This window comes from Salvelinus namaycush, chromosome 1 (assembly GCF_016432855.1).
Source record: "Salvelinus namaycush isolate Seneca chromosome 1, SaNama_1.0, whole genome shotgun sequence".
Lineage (NCBI taxonomy): Eukaryota > Metazoa > Chordata > Actinopteri > Salmoniformes > Salmonidae > Salvelinus > Salvelinus namaycush.
The window spans coordinates 20,771,851-20,796,698 of record NC_052307.1 but is presented as its reverse complement, the minus strand read 5'-3'; the positions used below and the strand labels follow the sequence as shown (position 1 = coordinate 20,796,698).

At 46.8% G+C, this 24,848-nt stretch overlaps 1 protein-coding gene across 1 annotated transcript in view; it reads left to right on the top strand.

Moving 5' to 3' along the window:
• Positions 1–24,848, top strand: part of LOC120062641 (eIF-2-alpha kinase activator GCN1-like) — a 36,473-nt gene that overhangs the window by 3,058 nt on the left and 8,567 nt on the right. Inside the window, exons 12-49 of the mRNA XM_039012721.1 lie at positions 84–134; positions 242–340; positions 418–591; positions 734–886; positions 1,011–1,103; positions 1,199–1,274; positions 1,389–1,548; positions 1,754–1,943; positions 2,711–2,835; positions 3,017–3,195; positions 3,366–3,459; positions 8,622–8,735; positions 8,851–9,049; positions 9,426–9,578; positions 9,712–9,893; positions 10,163–10,243; positions 10,359–10,502; positions 10,578–10,702; positions 12,433–12,622; positions 13,762–13,832; positions 13,986–14,151; positions 14,279–14,473; positions 14,638–14,884; positions 14,986–15,107; positions 15,278–15,392; positions 15,583–15,762; positions 16,469–16,689; positions 16,807–16,875; positions 16,965–17,300; positions 17,395–17,537; positions 17,652–17,769; positions 17,870–18,085; positions 18,311–18,475; positions 18,666–18,827; positions 19,576–19,668; positions 19,836–19,979; positions 20,161–20,430; positions 20,626–20,739. Of these exons, the coding sequence (XP_038868649.1) occupies positions 84–134; positions 242–340; positions 418–591; positions 734–886; positions 1,011–1,103; positions 1,199–1,274; positions 1,389–1,548; positions 1,754–1,943; positions 2,711–2,835; positions 3,017–3,195; positions 3,366–3,459; positions 8,622–8,735; positions 8,851–9,049; positions 9,426–9,578; positions 9,712–9,893; positions 10,163–10,243; positions 10,359–10,502; positions 10,578–10,702; positions 12,433–12,622; positions 13,762–13,832; positions 13,986–14,151; positions 14,279–14,473; positions 14,638–14,884; positions 14,986–15,107; positions 15,278–15,392; positions 15,583–15,762; positions 16,469–16,689; positions 16,807–16,875; positions 16,965–17,300; positions 17,395–17,537; positions 17,652–17,769; positions 17,870–18,085; positions 18,311–18,475; positions 18,666–18,827; positions 19,576–19,668; positions 19,836–19,979; positions 20,161–20,430; positions 20,626–20,739 (5,729 nt within the window). The remainder of the gene's footprint in view (positions 1–83; positions 135–241; positions 341–417; positions 592–733; positions 887–1,010; positions 1,104–1,198; positions 1,275–1,388; positions 1,549–1,753; positions 1,944–2,710; positions 2,836–3,016; positions 3,196–3,365; positions 3,460–8,621; positions 8,736–8,850; positions 9,050–9,425; positions 9,579–9,711; positions 9,894–10,162; positions 10,244–10,358; positions 10,503–10,577; positions 10,703–12,432; positions 12,623–13,761; positions 13,833–13,985; positions 14,152–14,278; positions 14,474–14,637; positions 14,885–14,985; positions 15,108–15,277; positions 15,393–15,582; positions 15,763–16,468; positions 16,690–16,806; positions 16,876–16,964; positions 17,301–17,394; positions 17,538–17,651; positions 17,770–17,869; positions 18,086–18,310; positions 18,476–18,665; positions 18,828–19,575; positions 19,669–19,835; positions 19,980–20,160; positions 20,431–20,625; positions 20,740–24,848) is intronic.

Below are 24,848 nucleotides of genomic sequence, written 5' to 3'. Positions count from 1 at the left end.
GACCTAAGAAACATTTGAGCACACATGGCACAACACCCAAGTGTAAAGTATGTTTTTGCACTAACAGAACTGTGTATTTTCAGGGTCAGAGGGGAAGCTCACAGCATTCGGCCAGAAGATGAGTGTGCTGTCAGGTAGCGTGGTCACTAGTCTTCTGTCCTTCATAACCCCCACTTAGTATGTAGTCTTGCAGACCGATGGATGTTGTCTTTTAACCCTGGTTTTGACTTGTTCTGTCCAGGTATCGGCAGCTGCAGCCATCATGCTGTGTCGGGCACCTCTAGCCAAACTCTCAGCTCTGCAGTCGCTGTGCTGTTCATCCCTTATCTGCAACAAGAAGGTAAGAACTATCTCTCATTCCTTCCTCCTCATTCCCTTCATCCATAGAGAGAGAGGTGCTCATGTTGTTTCTGTCAGTCCATGAGGGGACCTTGGTGCACGCAGTGGCTGTGCTGTCTCAGTGGAGTGGGCGGCTGACGGTGGAGGTCCCCAAGGCTCTGCTGGACTGGTTCAAGAAGGCCTTCACCCTCAAGACCTCCACCTCTCCTGTCCGCCACGCATACCTGCAGGCCATGTTGGCGGCATTCAAAGGTTAGTTAGTCACTGGGCAACTGTTACCTGTGTGTCTGTGAGCTTGTCTTTGAAATTAAATAACTTGTCTGCGTGTATTGATCCAGTTCTATGGAATGCAGGAGGCACAGAATCACAGCCCTGCCCTCTCTCTCCTCTCCAGGTGACACTCTGGGACAGGTATCTGACCTCGTGCCTCTCCTTCTCCAGACAGTGGAGAAGGCTGCGGCCCAGAACTCCCAGCATGCTCTGCTCTCAGAGGGTGTGGCTGCTGCTGTTCTCCTGAGTCGACTGTCTCTGCTGGAGACCCAGACAGGTGAGAGAATTTAGGATCATGACACCCCATAATTATTGAAGGTTGAGGTTCCCAGTAGGGGACAGTGCCCTTGTTCATCAGTTTAGAGACCGACATAGAATGGTGTGTTTTGTCTTTGTTGCAGAGGCCAAGTTGGCTGTCTTCTGGACCCTGATCCTGGATGAGAAGAAACCTTTATTCACCACAGAGAAGTTCCTCTCCCAGGCCAGTGAGGAAGGTGAGGCATAATAAACAAACTAATGCAGACTGTCAGTAATCGCACAAGTGTCGAGATATGGGACGATATTGAGTATTAAATCTCTTTCACCTCAGCGTTGTGCACAGTGATACAGCTGTGTGAGAGAATTTTCTTGGACCACTCCCACCGACTCACCAACGGCAAATCACCGTGAGTGATTGTTTTACTGTCTCAGTCGCTCTGAATTTGTATCAGCATTTTGCGTAACACATTTCCACATTTAGTACTCTGTAAGTGTTGACTCTTTCTGCTCTCACCTGTCAGGATGTACCACCGTGCCACTGTGGCGGTGCTGCTGTCTCGTAGTTGGCGTGTGCGGAAGCGGGCACAGCAGACCGTTAAGAAGCTGCTCTCCTCCCTGGGCGGCTCCGGGCTGGCCCACGGCCTTCTGGGAGAACTAAGAGTGGTCATCAACAAACACAAGGTACGAATAGTTGACTGTGAGGCACTAAGAATTTTTATAGATTTGTAGTTGCAGGTCTCACCTCAGTGGTACTATAAACTAGTAATGACTGATTTTAAATTGGGATGTTAAGTACAAATATTTTAATTGTATTTGTAGTGTAATATGAATCTCTACATTAATTCTTTTGTCATTGACTATATACTGTATCTTTGTCTTTCCCCAGGTGTTGCCTCAGGAGGTGCTGCAGACAGAGTCAGGGGAGTTGTCTGAGGTGGGCAAGGCCTACAGTCCCCCCCGTGTCCTGCTGGAGGCGCTGTGTGTGGTGTGCTCTGTGGCTGGCCAGTGGAACGACACAGCCGAGTCAGACAAGATTGCCATGGAGATCCTGGTCGTCACCCACCATCCCTCCATAGGTCTGTTCGTTGACTTGTTACTGCGCTCCACAGCATCTTTTACACTGCAGTTTGTATGAACTAGGGATGGGCAAGGTTCATCAAATATCTGAACGGATGTTAGTATTCGATTACGTGAGTTAATTTAGCGAGATTTTTTAAATTTTTATTATAAAACAATGTTTTATATTTATTTATTTTTAGGCCTATTTTATCGATAAAAGCTTGGTTTAAATTATTTTACATGGATAAACCATGACATTTGAAATTATTAATTTAATAAACAAACTAACTTTAGAATGTAGTTTTTATAACTGTGCGTTGAGCTACTGCTGCACATTTAACCCTCCAGGCTGCCCTGACATCGGTATGCTATTTTCCCCACTTCAAATAGCAGTTAAATGCGCTCGCCTAACGTTTCCACAACACCTGACACAGATCAATGCAAAACACTCTTATCATTTCATGTTTTAGTTTTGTATTATCACTTGCAGTGTTTTAAAATTATATGCAGAATCTTTTTGTAACAATCAATTCTATCATGGCGAAAATCTTCTCTTCCGTTGTTGCTGTTAGCCAAACTACTGGAGAAAGCAGCATGTCTCCTGTTTACCTCTGCCATTTGCGTTGTTCTGATTGGTCAAGATTCAATAGCAAAGAGCTTTTCTTTTTTTCAATTTCGATTATTTGTATTTCTGAACAATTATGATATTATTTCAAATGCCCATCCCTAGTATAAACCCACTACTAGTACTGACATCTTTCCCCCCTCCTCTCCGATGATGCAGTTGAAGCTCGACCCGGTTTCTGGCCGCACCTGCTGTCCAGCATGAACATCAAGGCCGACGAGTTCATAGACAAGAACCTGGATGACATTCTGCCACGGCTGTTGCAGGCCAACACTGACAATCAGGTCGGAACATATTTTACATATTGACATCCTTATATCAGATATACACATACATACTTACACTCACAGCCAAGGGATGGTTGAGGCCTACATTTGCTCTCGGTGATTGGATGAGACAAGCCTATGGTCCAACTTGTCATGTACTCTTATTGGCTGACTGATGGTCATCCTCTTGTTTCACCAGGCTATAAGGAATGCGGTCGGTGCCCTGTCCGGTCTCTCTCCCATCAAGCTGCTGCCACGGGTGATGGAGCGTGTGACACAGTGGCTGTCCAATCCTGCGTTGCGACAGGTCACCAGGGAGGAGTACGCCATCATGCTCACCCCTGAGGGAGAGCTGTATGACAAGAGCATCATCCAGAGGTAGGACACTAATACAGTGTAAGAGCTGTTCTGTGGGTTTCACATTGTAGTCAGCAAGAATGCTTATCATTGTTTCAAAGACCTTGGCTATGTTGATTTCTTAGTTAAACGCAACAAAGGCTTGTTTCAACATTTCATTCTCTTCCTCCCACCTCCCGTGTCCTGTGCAGTGCCCAGCAGGAGAGCACTAAGAAGGGCAACATGAAGAGGGAGAACAAGGCCTACTCGTATAAGGAACAGATCATAGAGCTAGAGCTGCAAGAGGTGAGACTATGGGGGGCTATGATTGATAAACTAGATGGAGAGAGGCTTGTTAACTGTTGCACTCCTACCTATTACCTTATTACTGTACAGTGCTTTCAGAAAATATTCACACCCTTGACTTTTTCCACATTTTGTTGTTACAGCCTGAATTTAAAATGGATTGAATTTAGATATTTTGTTTCACTGGCCTACACACAATACTCCATAATGTCAAAGTGGAATTATGTCCCTCAGTCTATCAGTGAATTTCAAACACAGATTCAACCACAAAGGCCAGGGAGGTTTTCCAGTGCTTCGCGAAGAAGGGAACATATTGGTAGATGGGTTTAAATAAAAAATCAAACATTGAATATCCCTTTGAGCATGGTTAAGTTAATTACACTGTGGATGGTGTATCAATATACCCAGTCACTGCAATTTTTTAAATGTAACTTTTATTTAACTAGGCAAGTCAGTTAAGAACAAATTCTTATTTACAATGACGGCCTACCAAAAAGGCAAAAGGCCTCCTGCAGGGACTGGGGCCTGGGATTAAAAAATAATAATGAATACAATATAAATATAGGACAAAACACACATCACACCAAGAGAGACAACACAACACTACATAGAGACCTAAGGCAGCAACACATGACAACACAGCATGGTAGCAACATAACAACAACATGGTAGCAGCACAAAACATGGTACAAACATTATTGGGCGCAGTCAACAGCACAAAGGTCAAGAAAGATACCGGCGTACTTCCTAACTCCGTAGCCAGAGAGGAATGAAACCGCTCAGGGATTTCACCACGAGGCCAATGGTACATTTAAAACGGTTAGAGCAGTGGTGACCAGCCATTTCTGAGTCGAGATCACTTTCGCAGTCAAAAAGCAAGCTGAGATCTACTGCTCAGATTTTTTATTTTACATTAACCTCACACAAACTGTTTTGTAGTAGTGAGGTCTGGGCACTAGGCCTAATACATTCACAGCATATTGGCTATATGATTGGCACCTATGTAATGATCAATAATATTGTTAATCAGCCCATATTATTTTCAAAACTCGAGCTTTGATAGCAAAATAGATCTGTTGGTTTAGCACTTGTGAGGCACTGTGGAGCATGAATTGAAATCATTAGCTTTTTTATTTTACTGGACTGATGGTACATGCATCTGATGGTCAACGAGGCCAAATCACGACGTCAGTGATCTCCAGGTTGAAAAGTCGGAGCTCTGGAAAGATGCCCTGCTCTCTACTTCCTTTCCTCCAGTGAGACTGATCAGAGAGAGGGGACACCGTCTTCTACCTGATGGCGAAACTCGTGTCGCATCTGCCTCATGCACAAATTCATGTTGTTCCTATGATCAGAGAAAGTTAAATATTCCTTAATATTAATATCGACACAACGAGCTGCTAGTAATAATAAAACGCAGGGCTATCGATACTTGGCTACTCATTCATTGCAGCTGCAGCCCAAGCGGAAATACGGAGAAGTGCGTTTTGTAATAGTGTTAATAGTAATAGCTCACTCATAAAAATAGCAGCTCTTTGCTGTATCCGTTGACAGTCTCTCTGTGGTCATGGTTTTAAAAGTTATTAAATCTTACGTAGGCTAGTAACCTATTAAACTTGGCTATGGCCAGGGTCATGGAAGCTCTGTAGCCACAGTGATTTGAGCTATCCAATTGGGCAGCACAGTAGGTGCTCTAGATTTAGTCACAGATTTGCCGGTCCGCCGGGTGTGCAGGACTTTAGAATCAAGTGCACCTACCGGCAACAGCTCAACACGATTTTAAAAAAGGAGCGCAAGCCTCGCTCATTGGCTTTCTACAGAAATATTTGATGATCGACTAGGAATGCCTTGAAGATTGACCGGTTGACGACCACTGGGTTAGAGTTTAATGGCTGTGATAGGACTGAAGATGGATCAACAACATTGTAGTTACTCCACAATACTAACCTGATTGAGACAGTAAAAGTGAATCCTGTACAGAATAAAAATATTCCAAAACAGTGGTTTAAAATTATTTTTTTTGTCATACTTCAGTTAAAGATGCCTTAATAGAAAATGACTGAAGTGAAAGTCACCCAATAAAATACTACTTGAGTAAAAGTTTTAAATATACTTAAGTATCAAAAGTAAATGTAATTGTAAAAATATACTTAAGTATTAAAAGTGTGAATAATTTCAAATGGTCTATATTAAGCAAACCAGATGGCACCATTTTCTTGTTTTTTGTTTATTTACGGATAGCCAGGGGCACACTCCAACACATAATTTACAAACAAAGCAGCATACCACCCTGCATCTGACTGCTGGCTTGCTTCTGATGCTAAGCAGGGTTGGTCCCTGGATGGGAGACCAGATGCTTCGGGAAGTGGTGTTGGAGGGCCAGTAGGGGGTGCACTTTCCTTTGGATGTAACCCCCCCTGTACCCCAGGGCAGTGATTGGGGACATTGCCCTGTGTAGGGGGACGTTAAATGGGTGTCTTGACTCTGTGGTCACTAAAAGATCCCATGGCACTTATCGTAAGAGTAGGGGTGTTAACCCCGGTGTCCTGGCTAAATTCCCAATCTGGCCCTCACCATCACGGTCACCTAATCATCCCCAGCTTCCAATTGGCTCATTCACCCCCCTCGCCTGTAACTATTCCCCAGGTCGTTGCTGTAAATGAGAACGTGTTCTCAGTCAACTTACCTGATTAAATAAGGGTTAAATTAAGTCTGCCAGATCAGAGGCAATAGTGATGACTAGGGATGTTCTCTCAATAAGAGCATGAATTTGACAATGTTCCTGTCCTGCTAGGCATTCAAAATGTAATGTACTTTTGGGTGTCAGGGAAAATGTATGGAGTAAAAATAACGTTATTTTCTGTAGGAATGTAGTCAAGTGAAAGTTGTCAAATATAAATAAAATAAAATACAGATACCCCCAAAAATGACTTAAGTAGTACTTTAAAGTATTTCTACTTAAGGACTTTACACCACTGCAAAACATGCATCCTGTTTGCAATAAGGCACTAATGTAAAACTGGAAAAAGTGTGGCAAAGCAATTCACTTTTTGTCCTGAGTACAAAGTGTGATGTTTGGGGCAAATCCAATTCTACACATTGAGTACCACTCTCCATATTTTCAAGCATAGTGGTGGCTACATCATGTTATGGATATGCTTGTAATTGTTAAAGTTTGAGGAGTTTTTCAGGATAAAAAATAAATGGGATGGAGCTCAGTACAGGCAAAATCCTATAGGAAACCCGGTTCAGTCTGGTTCTGTTCCACCAGACACTGGGAGATGAATTCACCTTTAAACTAGACAATAACCTAAAACACAAGGCAAAATCTACACTGGAGTTGCTTACCAAGAAGACAATGAATGTTTGACTTAACGCTACTTGGAAAATCTATGACAAGACCTGAACATGGTAGTCTAGCAATGACCATCAATTTGACAGAGCATGAAACATTTTGAAAAGAAAAATGGGCAAATGTTGCACAATCCACTTGTGTTAAGCTCTGAGAGACTTACCTAGAAACACTCACAGCTGTAATCTCTGCCAAAGGTGAAGTATTGAGTCAGGTCTGTGAATACTTTAATTTTCAATACATTTGCAAAAATATCTAAAAACATGTTTCGCTTTGTCATTGAGGTATTATGTGTAGATGGTTGAGATTATTCTTCTTTTTTTGTCCATTTTGAATTCCGGCTGTAACACAACAAAGTGAAATAAGTCAAGGGGTATGAATACTTGTTGAAGGCACTGTGTATAGGGTAATAGATGCAGGAGCATATTGGTACTGTTTGATGATCCTCTGTTATCAGAGAATGTAAACTGAACAAAAATATAAATGCAACATGCAACAATTTTGACTGAGTTACAGTTTATATAAAGAAATCAGTCAATTTAAATAAATTCATTAGGCGGTTATCTATGGATTTGTCATGACTGGGAATACAGATATGCATCTGTTGGTCATAGATATTTAAAAAAAGAAAATGGTTGGGGCGTGGATCAGAAAACCAGCCAGTATCTGGTGTGACCACCATTTGCATCTTGCAGCGTGACACATCTCCTTCGCATAGAGTTGATCAGGCTGTTGATTGTGTCCTGCTGAATGTTGTGCCACTCCTCTTCAGTGGTTGTGCAAAGTTGTTGGATATTGGCGGGAACTAGCACACATTGCTGTACATGGTGATACAGTGCATCCCAAGCATGCTTAATGAGTGACATGTCTGGTGAGTATGCAGTTGTGTTCATTGTCCGTAGCTTATCCCTGCTCATACCAAAACCCCACCGCCAAGAACGGGTGCACTCTGTTCACAACGTTGACATTGGCAAACAGCTCGCCCACCTGATGCAATATACGCTGTCTGCCATTGGCCCGGTACAGTTGAAACCGGGATTCATCCATGAAGAGCACACTTCTCCAGCGTACCAGCGGTCATCGAAGGTGAGAATTTCCTCACTGAAATCAGTTATAACGCAGAACTGGTGAGGACAACAAGCATGCAGATGAGATTCCCAGAAATGGTTTCTGACAGTTTGTGCAGAAATTCTTGGGTTGTGCAAAGCCACAGTTTCATCAGCTGTCTGGGTGGCTGGTCTGACGATCCCGCAGGAGAAGATGCCGGATGTTGAGGTCCTGGGTTGGCGTGGTTAGACGTGGTCTGCGGTTGTGAGGCCAGTTGGATGTACTGCTAATTCTCTGGCAACAGCACTGGTGGACATACCTGCGGACAGCATGTCAATTGCACAATCCCTCAACTTGAGACTTCTGTGGTATTGTGTTTTGTGACACAACTGCACATCTTAGAGTGGCTGAGATATTGTCCCCAGCACAAGGTGCACCTGTGTAATGATCATGCTGTTTAATCAACTGCTTGATATGCTACACCTGTCAAGTGGATGGATTATCTTGGCAAAGATAGAAATGCTCACTAACAGGGATGTAAACAAATTTGTGCACACAATTCAAGAGAAATAAGCTTTTTGTGCCTATGGGAAATGTCAGGGATTATTTATTACAGCTCATGAAACATGGGACCAACACTTTACATGTTTTGTATTTTTTGTTAATTATAATAGGTCTAAGTTGAATTACGATTGAACCATCATTAATTGAAGAAAGTAGAGTTATCATGAAATGAACACTGTGATTTCTATGTCTGTTTTAGGAGATCAAGAAGAAGAAAGGCATCAAAGACGAGTTGCAGCTGACCAGCAAACAGAAGGAGATGATGCAAGCCCAGCTGGAGAAAGAGTCCTCCATTCGCAAGAGACTACAAGGGGTACGGCCAGACACTTTAACATTTTTCACACTTATCCAGTTTCTCAAACGTTAAACTCTAGACATTGACATAATGTTCCTGTTGTTTGATCGATCGACTGTTGTGTGGTTGTCAGTTGGACATGGAGCTGCAGTGTGCGGTGGGTCTGCTGGAGGCAACGTTGATCCAGAAGCCTCCCCAGATCTCCTGGCAGCTCCCAGGGGTCCTCCAGGTCCTACTGCCCCTCCTCCACTCCCCCCTGGCCGCCCCACGCCTGCAGCAGGCCTTCCTCGACATAGGAGCCTGCCTCATGCCCATGGAGCTGCACTACCTGGGTACATATAATATATGGTGTAATATATTCCATTTTGTAGACACTTTTATCCAAAGCATAAACTAATACACTCGGTAGAGCTTTCCTCTCACTTCCCTCATATGTCCTTCATATGGTGTTCACACACCTTCACAGATCTAACAGGACTGGATAGGAGAAAATAACATGGAAACTCCACCTAGCCGACATGAAAACTAGTTATTGCTTGTACTTTGTTATTGCTTGTACAAAAATTGAGTTATTGCTTGTACCTATCCAGTTGTCCCTGATCTTTAAATGGGAGTGAACAAAGATAAAGTGGAGGGAAAAACGTTCTACTTCCTGTGATGAAACTTCCTCTTACCTCCTGCATGTTCTACTCATGGTCTTCTCCACAGCTGTGCTAGTGGGCCGGGTGACACTGCGCCTGATGAAACCTGAGTGTGATCTGGACGAGGCCTGGGGACAGGAGGATCTAGAAACAGCCACTCAGCGCACTGTCGGGCTGCTGCACATGCACACTGTCCCACACAGAGAGGGCAAGGCTGGTGGTGAGCGCACACACACACAGAGAGGGCAAGACTGGTGAAGAAACACGGACACAATACAGACACACATCAACGACATCAACATCATTGAGATTATACCTGCTGGTGGCCTAATGCTCTCATCCTGTTGTTTCAGACATGGCTCCACTGTCTGCCCCAGCCTTCTCCTTCTGTTTCCCCCTGCTAAACATCGTGCTCAGGGACTCCTCAGGCAGCACTGAGGAGACCGAGAGCATGCAGGTCCGTGCCCTGCAGGTCATCAATGTGCACGCTCAACTTCGCGCCGAGGTCGACACCACAGACATACTCATCGATGAGGTAAGAGTTGATCAAGTTTATCGTCTCAGTGTGTTGTCACATCCCTTCGTCTGAGGCATACTCCTACCAACGTATAATACTCCTACCAACGTATAATACTCCCACCAACGTATAATACTCCTACCAACGTATAATACTCCTACCAACGTATAATACTCCTACCAACGTATAATACTTTTCTCTTCCTGCACTCTCCACTCTATTAATGGCTGGCCATCATGGACAAAGGGCTTATGTTTGTATGACTGTCTCTCTGTTTTGTCTCTCAGAATGGTCCTGAGCTGCTACCTCGTTTCAGTATGCTGCTTCTCCTGGCCAGAGTCATCTCCACTGCAGCACCCAGACTGCAGGTACACACTCCAACACCATGCTTCTACCACATTTACAGACAAATACTAACCAGTAGAGCTCTCACATACGTTTATACAGTGTGTCTGAGTGTAGATCTGTAATTGTGTGTTTCAGGTGCTGGCGTCCCAGTGTCTGACAGCAGTGTGTGCCAGTGGAGGAGGAGAGAAGGGCTGTGCTCTGGCTGAACAGAATGAGATAGATGTCCTGCTGGAGGCTTTGCTCTCCCCCTGCTTCTCTGTCAGAGACGCTGCCCTCAGGGTGAGGAAATAGTGTGTGTGTACTGGGTGTGGGTCTTTGAATGTGTGTTAATGTCCCACCTCTCTTTCTGTCCAGGGCCTGTTGGAGATGGAGATGGCTCTGCCTACAGAAAGTACAGATGCCAATGGTCTGCGTGTTCTCCGCAGACTGTGGGTGTCCAGATTTGATGTGGAGGAGGAGGGCAGGACCCTGGCTGAGAAGTGAGTATCTAACGTTGTCTCCTCTGTGTAATACTTAGCTAGTTGAATATACACTGCTCAAAAAAATAAAGGGAACACTTAAACAACACAATGTAACTCCAAGTCAATCACACTTCTGTGAAATCAAACTGTCCACTTAGGAAGCAACACTGATTGACAATAAATTTCACATGCTGTTGTGCAAATGGAATAGACAAAAGGTGGAAATTATAGGCAATTAGCAAGACACCCCCAATAAAGGAGTGATTCTGCAGGTGGTGACCACAGACCACTTCTCAGTTCCTATGCTTCCTGGCTGATGTTTTGGTCACTTTTGAATGCTGGCGGTGCTCTCACTCTAGTGGTAGCATAAGACGGAGTCTACAACCCACACAAGTGGCTCAGGTAGTGCAGCTCATCCAGGATGGCACATCAATGCGAGCTGTGGCAAGAAGGTTTGCTGTGTCTGTCAGCGTAGTGTCCAGAGCATGGAGGCGCTACCGGGAGACAGGCCAGTACATCAGGAGACGTGGAGGAGGCCGTAGGAGGGCAACAACCCAGCAGCAGGACCGATACCTCCGCCTTTGTGCAAGGAGGAGCACTGCCAGAGCCCTGCAAAATGACCTCCAGCAGGCCACAAATGTGCATGTGTCTGCTCAAACGGTCAGAAACAGACTCCATGAGGGTGGTATGAGGGCCCGACGTCCACAGGTGGGGGTTGTGCTTACAGCCCAACACCGTGCAGGATGTTTGGCATTTGCCAGAGAACACCAAGATTGGCAAATTCGCCACTGGCGCCCTGTGCTCTTCACAGATGAAAGCAGGTTCACACTGAGCACATGAGCACATGTGACAGACGTGACAGAGTCTGGAGACGCCGTGGAGAACGTTCTGCTGCCTGCAACATCCTCCAGCATGACCGGTTTGGCGGTGGGTCAGTCATGGTGTGGGGTGGCATTTCTTTGTGGGGCCGCACAGCCCTCCATGTGCTCGCCAGAGGTAGCCTGACTGCCATTAGGTACCGAGATGAGATCCTCAGAGCCCTTGTGAGACCATATGCTGACACATGCACATTTGTGGCCTGCTGGAGGTCATTTTGCAGGGCTCTGGCAGTGCTCCTCCTTGCACAAAGGCGGAGGTATCGGTCCCGCTGCTGGGTTGTTGCCCTCCTACGGCCTCCTCCACGTCTCCTGATGTACTGGCCTGTCTCCTGGTAGCGCCTCCATGCTCTGGACACTACGCTGACAGACACAGCAAACCTTCTTGCCACAGCTCGCATTGATGTGCCATCCTGGATGAGCTGCACTACCTGAGCCACTTGTGTGGGTTGTAGACTCCTTCTCATGCTACCACTAGAGTGAGAGCACCGCCAGCATTCAAAAGTGACCAAAACATCAGCCAGGAAGCATAGGAACTGAGAAGTGGTCTGTGGTCACCACCTGCAGAATCACTCCTTTATTGGGGGTGTCTTGCTAATTGCCTATAATTTCCACCTTTTGTCTATTCCATTTGCACAACAGCATGTGAAATTTATTGTCAATCAGTGTTGCTTCCTAAGTGGACAGTTTGATTTCACAGAAGTGTGATTGACTTGGAGTTACATTGTGTTGTTTAAGTGTTCCCTTTATTTTTTTTGAGCAGTGTAGCTCCCGTCTTCAAATGACTTTGCTTTCGAGAAGTAGCGCGTCTCCCATCATGTAGCGTAGCTGCTGTAACTGCCCATACCTCTCTGCTCCCCTTCTCTCCCCCAGGCTGTGGCAGGCTCTGTGTCTGGAGCTGGTCCCTGAGCTGTGCTCTCTGCTCATCGGAGATGTGACCCACCATGAGGAGGCTGTGCGTACTGCCGGGGCCGAGGCTCTGTCCAGTGCCATCAGCGAGTACCGCGACCAGTCCCCCGCTGTCCTGGGCCAGCTCAATGAGCTCTACCACCAGAAACTCTACGTGAGTCTCCATCACCCATGGCCCTCCTATCACAGCTCAGGAATAGCCACTAGTCGGGTATCAGGAGTGGTGTGTTGTTGTAAGATACACTATAAAAGTATGTGGACACCCTTTCAAATTTGTGGATTCGGCTATTTCAGCCACACCCATTGTTGACGGGTATAAAGTTGAGCACAGAGCCATGCAATCTCCATAGACAAACATTGGCAGTAGAATGGCCTTAATGAAGAGCTGTGACTTTCAACATGGCACCGTCATAGGATGCCACCTTCTCAGCAAGTCAGTTCTAAAAATGTCTGCCCTGCTAGAGTTTCCCCGGTCAACTGTAAGTGCTGTTATGGTGAAGTGGAAACGGCTCAGCCGCGAAGTGGTAGGCCACACATGCTCATAGAACAGTACTGCTGGAAGCAAATTCAACACAATAACTGTTCGTCGGGAGCTTCATGAAATGGATTTCCATGGCTGAGCAGCCACGCACACAAGCCTAAGTTCACCATACGCAATGCCAAGCGTCGGCTGTAGTGGTGTAAAGCTCGCCGCCATTGGACTCTGGAGCAATGGAAAACGTTTTCTGGAGTGATGAATCACGCATCAACATCTGGCAGTCCGACGGACGAATCTGGGTTTGGCGGATGACAGGAGAACGCTACCTGGCCCAATGCATAGTGCCAACTAAAGTTTGGTGGAGGAGGAATAATGGTCTGGGACTGTTTGTCATGGTTTGGGCTCCTTAGTTCCAGTGAAGGGAAATCTTAACGCTACAGCATACAATGACATTTTAGATGATTCTGTACTTCCAACTTTGTGGCAAAAATTTGGGGAAGTCCCTTTCCTGTTTCAATATGACAATGCCCCTGTGCACAAAGTGAGGTACATACAGAAATGGTTTTTCGAGATCGGTGTGGAAGGACTTGACTGGCCTGAACAGAGCCCTGACCTCAACCCCATCGAACACCTTTGGGTTGAATTGGAACGCTGAATGTTCCAACATCTAGTGGAAAGCCTTCTCATAAGAGTGGAGGCTTTTATAGCAGCAAAGGGGGGATTTTGGAATGAGATGTTCGATGAGCAGGTGTCCACATACTTTTGGTCATGTAGTGTAGAACCATGGTTAATGTGAAACTGTTGTCTTTTTACAGAGACCTCCTCCTGTCCTGGATGCTTTAGGACGAGTCATCTCTGAACAACCACCCGACCAGTGGGAAGCCAGGTAAGCGAACGCTCTGCCACTCAACAATGTCGATACAACTCTTATTCCAGTCTATAGCACTGGGTGATGATGATAGCTTTCCAGATTCTAATTTGCTGTGTTTAAGTGGGACCACCTTGTGCATGGTGTCTAAGGGTATGTTGGTGTCTGCAGGTGTGGCATCGCCCTGGCTCTGAACAAGCTGTGTCAGTATCTGGAAGAGCCCCAGGTCACTCCTCTCTTCCTGTTCTTTGTTCCTGACGCTCTGAATGACCGTCACCCTGAGGTGCGGCGCTGCATGCTGGACGCTGCCCTCTCCGCCCTCAACACACACGGAAAGGTACAACACTCTTTATATACTCTAGACAACCACACCCAATGCAACTGCTCCTCTCTCAATGGACTCCTACCAACTCAATACAGTATATCCCTTTTCTTTCTGAGCAGTGTGTTGTGTTGTGTTCCAGGACAATGTGAGCTCCCTGCTCCCTGTGTTCGAGGAGTTTCTGAAGGATGCCCCCCAGGACGCCAGCTACGACTCAGTCCGCCAGAGTGTGGTCATCCTAATGGGCTCTCTGGCCAAACATCTGGAAAAGAGTGACCCCAAGGTCAAACCCATTGTGGCCAAGCTCATTACAGCACTCTCCACACCCTCACAGCAGGTACTAGAACAATCCCTCATATTATTTGCTATAGGTTTCATCTTGATTTCTAGAACCTATATGCATTGACCTTTACAATCAAATGCCTGCTTTATGCATTGACCTTTACAATCAAATGCCTGCTTATTGTAATCGTTTCCTTGTTTGTCTCTTTCCTCCCTCAGGTCCAGGAGTCTGTGGCTAGCTGCCTGCCCCCTCTGGTCCCTGCCATCAGGGAGGATGCTGGGGGGATGGTGCGGAAGCTGCTGCAGCTGCTGCTGGAAAGTGACAAGTACGCTGAGAGGAAGGGCGCGGCCTACGGCCTGGCAGGCCTGGTCAAAGGCCTGGGAATCCTGGCCCTCAAACAGCAGGACATCATGAGTACCCTGACCGATGCCATCCAGGACAAGAAGAACTTCAGACGCAGAGAGGGTCAGTGACTCCTCGCCAGTTGCTGGTCTCTATGGTTAAGTTTGTTCTCCCGCTATCTGTGCCTGAGATTTTTAACACTTCTCTCTCTCTGTCTTCTCCAGGTGCCCTGTTTGCCTTTGAGATGCTATGCAACATGTTGGGGAAGTTGTTTGAGCCCTATGTGGTCCACGTACTGCCCCACCTCCTGCTCTGCTTCGGGGATGGGAACCAGTACGTCCGAGAGGTACAGTTAACATTACCAGCTTCTCATTTCAATCCCACCTACATTCTCTCTCTCTCCTGTTTTCTCTCACACTTCTCATTCAACACTATTTTTCAACCTAATCATTCTCACATTCACTTACACGTTTTGTTGTGCATTACTCTCTACCTAACGTCCTTGCCCTTTCCCAGGCGGCAGATGACTGTGCCAAGGCGGTGATGAGGAACCTGAGTGCCCACGGGGTGAAGCTGGTACTGCCCTCCCTGCTGGTGGCTCTGGAGGAGGAGTCCTGGAGGACCAAAGCAGGTGAGGTTCCGCCCACTGCATCATGGGCCTTTTTTTAGAGAGCTGTGCCATGAACCATTAAGCAATCACCTGATGGTAACCACATCCTTGTCCTCCCTTCCTTGGCCCCTACTCTGCTCCCCATTCATCTCATCTTTCTCTCTTCTGAATCCTTTTACTCTCCCCTATCTACTCTCCTTTCCTCCTCCAGGTTCTGTGGAGCTCCTGGGTGCCATGGCATACTGTGCTCCTAAGCAGCTGTCCTCCTGCCTGCCCAGCATTGTGCCCAAGCTGACCGAGGTGCTGACTGACTCCCATGTCAAAGTGCAGAATGCCGGCCAGCAGGCCTTACGACAGATCGGCTCTGTCATCCGCAACCCTGAGATCCTGGGTAGGAGGGCTATGCTCAACTCTGAGATTTAGCTATAGAAATGTGGGGGAAAATCAGTTAAAGCAGAATGTACAGTTGTGTGGAAGATATTAAGTGAAAATACTTTAAAGTACAACTTTTTTTGGATATCTGTACTCTACTATGTATATTTTTGACAACTTTTACTTCACTACATTCCTAAAGAAAATAATGTACTTTTTACTCCATACATTTTCCCTCACCCAAAAGTACTCGTTACATTTTGAATGCTTAGCAGGACAGGAAAATTGTCAAATTCACACACTTATCAAGAGAACATCCCTACTGCCTCTGATCTGGCGGACTCAATAAACACAAACGCTTCATTTGTAAATTATGTGTGAGTGTTGGAGTGTGCCCATGGCTATCAGTACATTAAAAACAATAAAATGGTGCCGTCTGGTTGCTTAATATAAGGAATTTGAAATGATTTATACATTTTGATACTATATTTCAGCAATTACATTTACTTTTGACACTTACGTATATTTAAAACCAAATACTTTGACTTTTACTCAAGTAGTATTTTACTGGGTGACTCACTTGAGTAATTTTCTATTACAGTATCTTTACTTTTACTCAGGAATGACAATTTGGTACTTTTCCCACCAATGCATCTGTAGGGGTAATACAGATACCGATTGGTATTTTAGGGTAGTTACTAACAGTGTTTCTGTCCCCCTCTCAGCCATAACCCCCATCCTGCTGGATGCCCTCACTGACCCCTCCCGTAAGACCCAGAACTGCCTGCAGACGCTGCTGGACACCAAGTTTGTCCACTTCATCGACGCCCCCTCCCTGGCCCTCATCATGCCCATCGTCCAGAGGGCCTTCCAGGACCGCTCCACCGACACTCGCAAGATGGCTGCTCAGATCATCGGCAACATGTACTCCCTCACTGACCAGAAGGTACGTAGCAGCCCTGGGATATTGAGTTGCATTGTATTACAATTAATCTTCTCAAAATGCTCTACTGTTTATAATGTATGTGTTTCTAATGGTTGACACAATGTGTTTGTGTTGCAGGACCTGTCTCCATACCTGCCCAGTGTCATTCCTGGACTCAAAGCCTCTCTGCTGGACCCTGTGCCTGAGGTATGTACCTCTGCCTAACAGCTCAACAACAAACCTGTTAAGTGGTTTGGTTAACTGATGATAACTCTCTCTCTCTGTCCTCCTCTCAGGTGCGTACAGTGTCAGCCAAGGCCCTGGGTGCCATGGTGAAGGGCATGGGTGAGTCTTGCTTTGATGACCTGATGCCCTGGCTCATGGAGACCCTGGCATCTGAGCAGAGCTCTGTGGACCGCTCTGGAGCTGCCCAAGGTCTGGCTGAAGTGATGGCTGGGCTGGGCGTGGAGAAGCTGGACAAGCTGATGCCAGACGTGGTGCAGACGGCCAGCAAGGTGGACATCGCGTCCCACGTCCGCGATGGTTACATCATGATGTTTATCTACCTGCCCCTCACCTTCGGGGACAGGTTCACCCCCTACGTTGGCCCCATCATCCCCTGCATCCTCAAGGTAGGGAGCACTCAACAATCACTACCATCTCTCCATTCTCTCTCTCTGGTTGTGAACACCTCTCACCAGTCTCCCTCTCTCCTTGGTATTACAGGCTCTGGCAGATGAGAACGAGTATGTGAGAGACACTGCCCTGCGTGCCGGCCAGCGCATCATCAGCATGTACGCTGAGACGGCCATCGCCCTGCTGCTGCCTGAACTGGAACAGGGCCTGTTTGACGACCTCTGGAGGATTAGGTCAGGCATATATATATATATATCACACACACAAACTATACATTTTATGTCAGTATGTTTTACCTGGCAGTGATAGTAATGTAAGTGAGCCTCCATGTTGTCTCTGGTTCACAGGTTTAGCTCTGTGCAGCTACTGGGAGACCTACTGTTCCACATCTCTGGAGTCACAGGGAAGATGACCACAGAGACCGCCTCAGAGGACGACAACTTTGGCACAGCGCAGTCCAACAAGGTATTCTGACAAATATGCATGATTGTACTGTATAGATGGTTGATTATAAAGTGGTTTGTATGTGGTGTTGGTGCTGAGCCATCTTCCCCCTCTCCCCCAGGCAATCATCGGAGCCCTGGGTGGAGAGAGGCGTAACCGAGTCCTGTCTGGCCTCTACATGGGCCGTTCAGACACCCAGCTGGTGGTGCGACAGGCCTCCCTCCACGTGTGGAAGATCGTGGTGTCCAACACTCCCCGCACCCTCCGGGAGATCCTGCCCACCCTCTTCACCCTGCTGCTGGGCTTCCTGGCCTCCGACTGCCCTGACAAGAGAACGGTAACGCTACTACTCATTAAGTCTACAATCTATGGAGCTGTTTCCTTCTTGCTTTCTCACAGCTTTTGCACTTTATCACATCCCCTTTGTCTCTCTGTGGTCCTGTTCATTAATTGCACATTGTTAGACAATTCAGTGTCCTGAATTTGAGTGTATTTGCGTTCTGTGTTCTCTCCTGCTTCTGATCCCTGGGTTACTGAATGTGGCTTCTCTCTGTGGTTGTAGATCGCTGCGAGGACACTTGGAGACCTGGTTCGTAAGCTGGGAGAGAAGATCCTGCCAGAGATCATTCCTATCCTGGAGGAGGGTCTGCGTTCAGACAAGAGTGATGAGAGGCAGGGTGTGTGCATCGGCCTCAGTGAGATCATGAAGTCCACCAGCAGGGATGCGGTCAGTACCTCAATACATACCTGGCCACTTTTTCCTTCATCTTTTAATTCATGCTTTATTTAACTTGGCATTTATTTAACCTTGAGATGAGTATCAATTTTTCAAGGAAAACTTTAAATGTCTTAGACATAGCAGGGGTATGTGATGTGATGCCATGGTAGAGCAGTAAGTTGATTGTGTGTTTTTCCAGGTGCTGATATTCTCTGAGTCCCTGGTCCCCACGGTGAGGAAGGCTCTGTGTGACCCCTTGGAGGAGGTTCGAGAGGCTGCAGCCAAAACCTTTGAGCAACTCCACGCCACCATCGGTCACCAGGCCCTGGATGACATCCTGCCTGCCCTGCTCAAACAGCTGGTGAGAGACACATACACACACATCAACATTAACCCTCTTCACCTCTGAACAACCCTCTGTATCCACCATAGCCATTAAATCCAGTAGATAGTGATAGCGCTGACGTCAAACACGTATTCCTATGGAAAACTCCCGATGGCGCATGAATTATTTGAATTTGAAGCGTGCCTTATTGCTGAATGGGGCTTGAATGGCACCAAAAAATCACTAAGGATCATGGTGAAAGTGGCCGTAACTAGCAAAGTATCATGGTCGATGTAGTAGCTTTCATCCTGTTGTAGTCAGCCGGGAGACTCCTCGTAGCCTGCTGGCACGTGATTGGTCTGTGTCAGCACGTGGTCCTGTGTAACGACAAATGTTGTTGTCCAAATTGATCCCTATTTAATACAATTTCCTGATTTGTAGCTAACTTTAAAATAAATCACTGTGTGGATCGAACTTGATCATAATAAACACATTTTAGAGCTCTAAACAGCCGACAAAAAAAAAAAGCCCGTTCTGGCGATCGTAATTTACATAGGCTTTCTAGGGCAGACCAGGGCTTTTGTCACTGCTACATTGCTACGCAGTAGCCGACCAGCAGAGCTTGTGACTTTACGCTCCAAACCGGACACTGGGGGCCTGGTATCCACACATTGTGTTCGGTAATACTCACTCTCATGTCCCTCCTTAAGAAATTCTGGAGAGGGCAGACAGGATCCACCGTGGAACAGAATATAGAGTGAGGTTAATGTTTCTCTATGTGCAGGATGATGAGGAGACTGCGGAGTTTGCTCTGGACGGTCTGAAACAGGTGATGGCAGTAAAGAGTCGCTCTGTGCTGCCCTACCTGGTGCCCAAGGTGAGCTGTCCAAACATTATACACTCTACTAACAATGGTTCATCTCAATGATCATTTATTGGATTTATATAACACTTTTCCTGACGCTCAAAGTTATTTTAAGTCTTTTTTTTATAGTATGAGTGTAGTTCTGTGTATGAATGCTATCCTCTCCTCTTCCGTGACAGCTAACTGCTCCTCCAGTGAACACGCGTGTGCTGGCCTTCCTATCTGCCGTGGCTGGAGACGCTCTGACACGCCACCTGGGGGTCATCCTGCCCGCCCTCTACTCCTCTCTGAAAGACAAGCTGGGAACAGAGGAGGGACAGCAGGTAACAACGGCATTCATGATTACAATATGGTTGTAAAGCAGTTCCAAGTGCACAGGCACTACTATTAGTCATCATCATGGGATAATATTACAGTGGTTCTTAGTGGGCTGTTGTGGTCACTAGATGATGGCTCTGTCCCCAGGCTCATATAACCCCTGTCCACACCCCACCCCTCCTCTAGGAGCTGGCCAGCTGCCAGGCAGTGATCCTGTCTGTGGAGGATGAGGTGGGTCAGCGTATCATCATCGAGGACCTGCTGGAGGCCACCAGATCACCTGACGCTGGTCTCAGACAGGCCGCCGCCACCATCCTGAACGGATACTTCTCCCGCACTCGCCTGGACTACAGCACCCACACCCGCAACCTGCTGTCAGGCCTCATCCGCCTGCTCAACGACTCCAACCCGGAGGTCCTGGTGCAGAGCTGGGATGCCATCAACTCCATCACCAAGGTTAGCAGTTGGCACCAAGAGCATTACAGGCACTGGGAATGAGTTTGTAAGGGTTTACTGACGTCGTACAGTATGTGGTATTCATGTGTGTTGGAGCTTTATGCAGCATTGATTTTATAGATAACCTAGTGACCTTTGGTTAACTGACATAGTATGCATCTATGTGAAGTAATGTTAAACTCTTTGTTTTTGTAGAAACTGGACGCTGGCAGCCAGCTGGCTCTGATTGATGACCTGCACAGAGACATCCGGTCAGTGGCAGCAGAGGTCAAGGGTCAGCATCTGCCTGGGTTCTGTCTGCCCAAGAAGGTAAGTCTCACCTCTAGACACATGGCACATTTCCACTGGGGATTTAGCCCAGTGGTTTACCCAGAAGGCTCAGACTTTTCTGTTTCCATCTACACGGGCCGGCACCCATGTCTCACTGGGCCATGGCTCTGGCGGACCTACTTTAACTTGGAGCCAAGCCCCCTGGGTACTTTTCAGCTGGCATTTACATAACACTGGCTAACTGTGAACTTTAACACCTCACAAAGCAACATTCTTGAATGATACATTGGTTGTTGAAGTCTTTAGTATCACACTCCTAATGGAAACTCACTAAAGGAGTCCACATGCTTCCCAGCCGCAACTTGTTAGAGCCTTATTCTAAAATTGATTAAATTATTTATTTTCCTCATCAATCTACACACAATACCCCATAATGACAAAGTTAAAGAAGGTTTTTAGAAATGTATGCAAATGTATTTAAAAAAGAAACCGGGCCTCCCGGGTGGCGCAGTGGTCTAGGGCACATTGCAGTGCTAGCTGCGCCACCAGAGTCTCTAGGTTCGCGCCCAGGCTCTGTCGCAGCCGGGCCGCGACCGGGAGGTCCGTGGGGCGACGCACAATTGGCCTAGCGTCGTCCAGGTTAGGGAGGGTTTGGCCGGTAGGGATATCCTTGTCTCATCGCGCTCCAGCGACTCCTGTGGCGGGCCGGGCGCAGTGCGCGCTAACCAAGGGGGCCAGGTGCACGGTGTTTCCTCCGACACATTGGTGCGGCTGGCTTCCGGGTTGGAGGCGCGCTGTGTTAAGAAGCAGTGCGGCTTGGTTGGGTTGTGCTTCGGAGGACGCATGGCTTTCGACCTTCGTCTCTCCCGACCCCGTACGGGAGTTGTAGCGATGAGACAAGATAGTAATTACTAGCGATTGGATACCACGAAAATTGGGGAGAAAAGGGGATAAACATTTTTTTTTTTAAAGAAACAGAAATACCCGATTTACCTAAGTGTTCAGACACTTTGCTATGAGACTCGAAATTGAGCTCAGGTGCATCCTGTTCCCATTGATCATCCTTGAGATGTTTCTACAACTTGATTGGAGTCCACCTGTGGTAAATTCAATTGATTGCATGTGATTTGGAAAGGCACACACCTGTCTATATAAGGTCCCACAGTTGACAGTGCATGTCAGAGAAAAAACCAAGCCATGAGGTCTAAGGAATTGTCCGTAGAGCTCTGAGACAGGATTGTGTCGAGGCACCTTTCTGGGGAAGGGTACCAAAACATTTCTGCAGCATTGAAGGACCCCAAGAACACAGTGGCCATCATTCTTAAATGGAAGAAGTTTTGAACCACCAAGACTCTTCCTAGAGCTGTCCCCCCGGCCTAACTGAGCAATCAGGGGGAGAATGGCCTTGGTCAGGGAGGTAACCCAATGGTCACTTTGACAGACCTCCTTTTAAATAAAAAAGTATTTCCTTTATTTAACCAGGTAGGCTAGGTTGAGAAGTTCTCATTTACAACTGCGACCTGGCCAAGATAAAGCACAGCAGTTTGACACATACAACAACACAGAGTTACACATGGAATAAACAAACATACAGTGGCAATAAATAGGCCATGGTGGTGAAGTAATTACAATATACCAATTAAACACTGGAGTGATTGATGTGCAGAAGATGAATGTGCAAGTAGAGATACTGGGGTGCAAAGGAGCAAGATAAATAAGTACAGTAAGGGGATGAGGTAGTTGGATGGGCTATTTACAGATGGGCTATGTACAGGTGCAGTGATATGTGAGCTGCTCTGACAGCTGGTGCTTAAAGCTAGTGAGGGAGATATGAGTCTCCAGTTTCAGTGATTTTTACAGTTTGTTCCAGTCATTGGCAGCAGAGAACTGGAAGGAAAGGCGACCAAAGTAGGACTTTGGGGGTGACCAGTGAGATATACCTGCTGGAGCGCGTGCTACGGGTGGGTGCTGCTATGGTGACCAGTGAGCTAAGGCGGGGCTTTACCTTGCAAATACTTGTAGATGACCTGTAGCCAGTGGGTTTGGCGACGAGTATGAAGCGAGGGCCAGCCAACGAGAGCGTACAGGTCGCAGTGGTGGGTAGTATATGGAGCTTTGGTGACAAAACGGATGGCACTGTGATAGACTGCATCCAATTTGTTGAGTAGAGTGTTGGAGGCTATTTTGTAAATGACATCGCCGAAGTCGAAGATCGGTAGGATGGTCAGTTTTACGAGTGTATGTTTGGCAGCATGAGTGAAGGATGCTTTGTTGCGAAATAGGAAGCCGATTCTAGATTTTAATTTTGGATTGGAGATGCTTAATGTGAGTCTGGAAGGAGAGTTTACAGTCTAACCAGACACCTAGGTATTTGTAGTTGTCAACATATTCTAAGTCAGAACCGTCCAGAGTAGTGATGCTGGACGGGCGGGCAGGCAGGTGCGGGCAGCAATCGGTTGAAGAGCATGCATTTAGTTTTACTTGCATTTAAGAGCAGTTGGAGGCCACGGAAGGAGAGTTGTATGGCATTGAAGCTCGTCTGGAGGTTAGATAACACAGTGTCCAAAGAAGGGCCAGATGTATACAGAATGGTGTCATCTGCATAGAGGTGAATCAGAGAATCACCAACAGCAAGAGCGATATCATTGATGTATACAGAGAAGAGAGTCGGCCTGAGAATTGAACCCTGTGGCACCCCCATAGAGACTGCCAGAGGTCCGGACAACAGGCCCTCCGATTTGACACACTGAACTTTATCAGAGAAGTAGTTGGTGAACCAGGCAAGGCAGTCATTTGAGAACGCCAATAAGAACGTGGTGATTGACAGAGTCGAAAGCCTTGGCCAGGTCGATGAATACGGCTGCACAGTAATGTCTCTTATCGATGGAGGTTATGATATCGTTTAGGAACTTGAGCGTGGCTGAGGTGCAGCCATGACCAGCTCTGAAGCCAGATTGCATAGCGGAGAATGTACGGTGGGATTCGAAATGGTCAGTAATCTGTTTGTTGACTTGGCTTTCGAAGACCTAGAAAGGCAGGGTAGGATATATATAGGTCTGTAGCAGTTTGGGTCTAGAGTGTCTCCCCCTTTAAAAAGAGGGGGATGATCGCGGCAGCTTTCCAATCTTTGGGAATCTCAGACGATACGAAAGAGAGGTTGAACAGGCTAGTAATAGGGGTTGCAACAATTTCAGCAGATCATTTTAGAGAGGGTCCAGATTGTCTGGCCAGGCTGATTTGTAGGGGTCCAGATTTTGCAGCTCTTCCAGAACATCAGCTATCTGGATTTGGGTGAAGGCGAAATGGGGGCGGCTTGGACGAGTTGCTGTGGGGGGTACAGGGCAGTTGACCGAGGTAGGGGTAGCCAGGTGGAAAGCATGGCCAGCCGAAGAAAAAGGCTTATTGAAATGGTCAATTATAGTGGATTTATTGGTGGTGACAGTGTTTCCTAGCCTCAGTGCAGTGGGCAGATGGGAGGAGGTGCTCTTATTCTCCATGGACTTTGCAGTGTCCCAGAACTTTTTTGAGTTTGTGCTACAGGATGCAAATGTCTGTTTGAAAAAGCTAGCCTTAGCTTTCCTAACTGCCTGTGTATACTGGTTCCTAACTTCCCTGAAAGTTGCAAATCACGGGGGCTATTCGATGCTAATGCAGTACGCCACATGATGTTTTTGTGCTGGTCAAGGGCAGTCAGGTCTGGAGTGAACCAAGGGCTATATCTGTTCCTGGTTCTACAGTTTTTGAATGGGGAATGCTTATTTAAGTGAGGAAGGCACTTTTAAAGAATAACCAGGCATCCTCTACTGACGAGATGAGGTCAATATCCTTCCAGGATACCCGGGCCAGATCGATTAGAAAGGCCTGCTCGCAGAAGTGTTTTAGGGAGCGTTTGACAGTGATGAGGGGTGGTTGTTTGACCGCAGACCCATTACGGATGCAGGCAATGAGGCAGTGATCGCTGAGATCTTGTTTGAAAACAGCAGAGGTGTATTTGGAGGGCAAGTTGGTTAGGATGATATCTATGAGGGTGCCTGTCTTTACGGATTTGGGGTTGTACCTGGTAGGTTTATTGATCATTTGTGTGAGATTGAGGGCATCAAGCTTAGATTGTAGGATGGCCGGGGTGTTAAGCATGTCCCAGTTTAGGT